Genomic DNA, 2,591 nt, shown 5'->3' with positions numbered 1-2,591 from the left:
CCCAGGAGGTGCAGGCCGCAGTAAGCCATGATCGTACCAGTGTAGTCCAGCCTGGGTGACAGAGTGAGACCCAGTCTCTAAAAGAGAGAGAGAGAGAAGAGAGAAGAGAGAAGAGAGAGGACAGGACAGAGGAGAGAGAAGAAAGACTGTCAGAGGAAATTAGGCAGAGGGCAAGATAAAGCCATTCAGGAGGCTTTTCTTTGGTATGATTGGGCCAACTTTAGTATTATGTCCATCCCAAGCCAGTAACAGTTTTTATGGGAATTGACTTAGACTAATCAGGATCCACTCCTTGAGCTGGGGATAAGATCAGCTTTCTCCAAAGCACAATTGGGAGAGGGAAACCCAAACCAAATTAGGGTTGGGTTAGGAAGAAAGGAGTTTGGCAAGGGTGAGATGCTAACAGACATCATGAAACTCTGTGGCCGTACAGTGATAGAGCTGGGCACAGTATATGGTAGAATCACTGAGGCTGGAGGGACATCCTAAACCAGCCTGAAGTAGTCAGGAAGAACTCTCTGGAGGAAGTAAGACCTGGCCTAAATCTTCAGGATGAGGAGAAGTGAACCAGACAAAAAAGCGAGGGTTGAGGAGAATGGCTTTGCAGTCAGAAGGAACAACATAAGCAAAGTCACAGAGAAGACAAACAACATGGTGTTGTATGAAGCTACAGGCATTTTGGTGTTGCTGGAATTTCAAGTGATGTGAACAGTAGTGGAGAAGAAGCTGGAGAGGGAAGTGGGAGCCAGATCACAGAGGGCATGTAGTATGCTAACCAAAAGCTTAGACTTCATCCAGTGGTATTACATACCAAACATAGAAACATACTAATGACTGATACGGTCAGGTTGTCATTTTAAATATTTGGGGGATGGTTTTAAGGGAGTCTAGACCAGAGGTTTTCATAGTAATCTGGATGAAAGATTGTGGGGTCCTAGCTTGAAGACATTTATGAAAATGGTTAATAACGTAGCCTCCAGAGTCACGTCTCATAGATTTAAACAACCTGGTTTCACTTCTTATTATCTTGGTCATCTAAGGCAAATTACATTATCCCTTTAAGCCTCAGTCTTCTCATCTGTGAAACAGGAAAAATAATACCTACTTCATAGTGTAGCTAGAGAATTAAATAACTCATGTAAAAGTCTTAGTCATGTCCAGCACAAATACTCAATGTCAACTTTTAAAGATTATTATAGGATCGATGTAAAGAAAAGAAGTAAGGGAATGAATTAGACCAAGTGCTAGCTTTCACAAGTTTGTGTGTTATTTTATGGAACAAAAAATACTATTAAAAATATTTTGTCATAATTTTAGACCTATAGAAAAGTTGCAAGCACACTACAGAGAATTCCTGGATACTTTTTACACAGATTCTTAAAGTGTTTTCTTTTCTCTCATTCTCTGCCTGCCCTGTTCTCTTCATTAGTATCAGTGTACATATTCTTTTTAAACTCTATGTTGCAGACGTGATCTAAATATTTTAGTGTATGTTTCTTAAAACCAGGGAATTACATAATTGTAGTATAGTTATAAAAACCAGGAAATTAATAATAGTAACACATGGATACATTACTATTATCTAATCTGCATTCCACTAATCTGCATACCACTGCATTCCACTGCATTCCACTAATCTGCATACCACTAGTGTTCTTTATGGAAAAAAAAAGATCTAAGTTCATGCATTGCATTCAGTTGTTGTGTTCCTTTAGTATTCTTTAAGCTAGACTAGTTCCTGAGGTGCCTTTTATGCTTCATGATATTGCTACTTTTAAGGAGTACCAGCCAGTTATTTTGTAGAAAGTCCCTCAATGTGGATTTGCCTATTTCCTCAATTAAACTTAGGTTGTAGATGGTTGGCAGGAATACCACAGACGTGTTGTGTTCTACTGAATGCGTCATATCAGCAGGCATGTAATGCCTGTCTCTCTCATTATTGTGATGTTAACTTTGATCACTTGGTGAAGTGGTAGACACCACAGTGTTCTGTCTGCCACTTTTCCCCTATTCAGTGGTGGTTCTTTTCCTCTGCATTGAAAAGAATATTTTTATGTGTGCCCATTCCGAAGGGCACCACATGCCAACAATGTAGTCATAATTTTTGGAAATAAAAAGGACTTTTGTAATTTTTTGTACTAGCCTTGAAGCTTTACTGTAAGTTTGAGATTATTTCAAGTATGAAGCACTAAAATGACTTATAGATTATGTACACTCATATATCATGGCATTAATGTGAGTAACTTTTTTTGGGCATAATATATTAATCAGACAGGTTGGTTACTTTTACATTGGATGACTTATTTTGTAATTTATAATTTTATGTTGATGTAACAGGGCCTGCACCCTAGAATAATAGCTGAAGGATTTGAAGCTGCAAAGATAAAAGCACTTGAAGTTTTGGAGGAAGTTAAAGTGACAAAGGAGATGAAAAGAAAAATCCTCTTAGATGTAGCTAGAACATCATTACAAACTAAAGTTCATGCTGAACTGGCTGATGTGTTAACAGAGGTATGTTATTAAACTTTTGCATTCAGAATAAATATAGCCTAGCGCATGGTGATATTTTTATGTTTTCTGTAAGATAATCA

At 37.9% G+C, this 2,591-nt stretch overlaps 1 protein-coding gene across 3 annotated transcripts in view; it reads left to right on the top strand.

The window, feature by feature from the left end:
• Nucleotides 1–2,591, top strand: part of CCT6B (chaperonin containing TCP1, subunit 6B (zeta 2)) — a 33,837-nt gene that overhangs the window by 4,764 nt on the left and 26,482 nt on the right. For all 3 annotated transcript variants that reach the window (XM_011937681.1, XM_011937680.1, XM_011937679.1), the window contains one exon: nt 2,338–2,511. In XM_011937681.1, coding sequence (XP_011793071.1) covers nt 2,338–2,511 — 174 coding nt within the window. The remainder of the gene's footprint in view (nt 1–2,337; nt 2,512–2,591) is intronic.

Source organism: Colobus angolensis, unplaced genomic scaffold (assembly GCF_000951035.1).
Source record: "Colobus angolensis palliatus isolate OR3802 unplaced genomic scaffold, Cang.pa_1.0 Scaffold167, whole genome shotgun sequence".
Taxonomy (NCBI): Eukaryota; Metazoa; Chordata; class Mammalia; order Primates; family Cercopithecidae; genus Colobus; species Colobus angolensis.
Note: the sequence above shows the minus strand (reverse complement) of the source record. Positions and strands in the feature narration are given on the sequence as shown.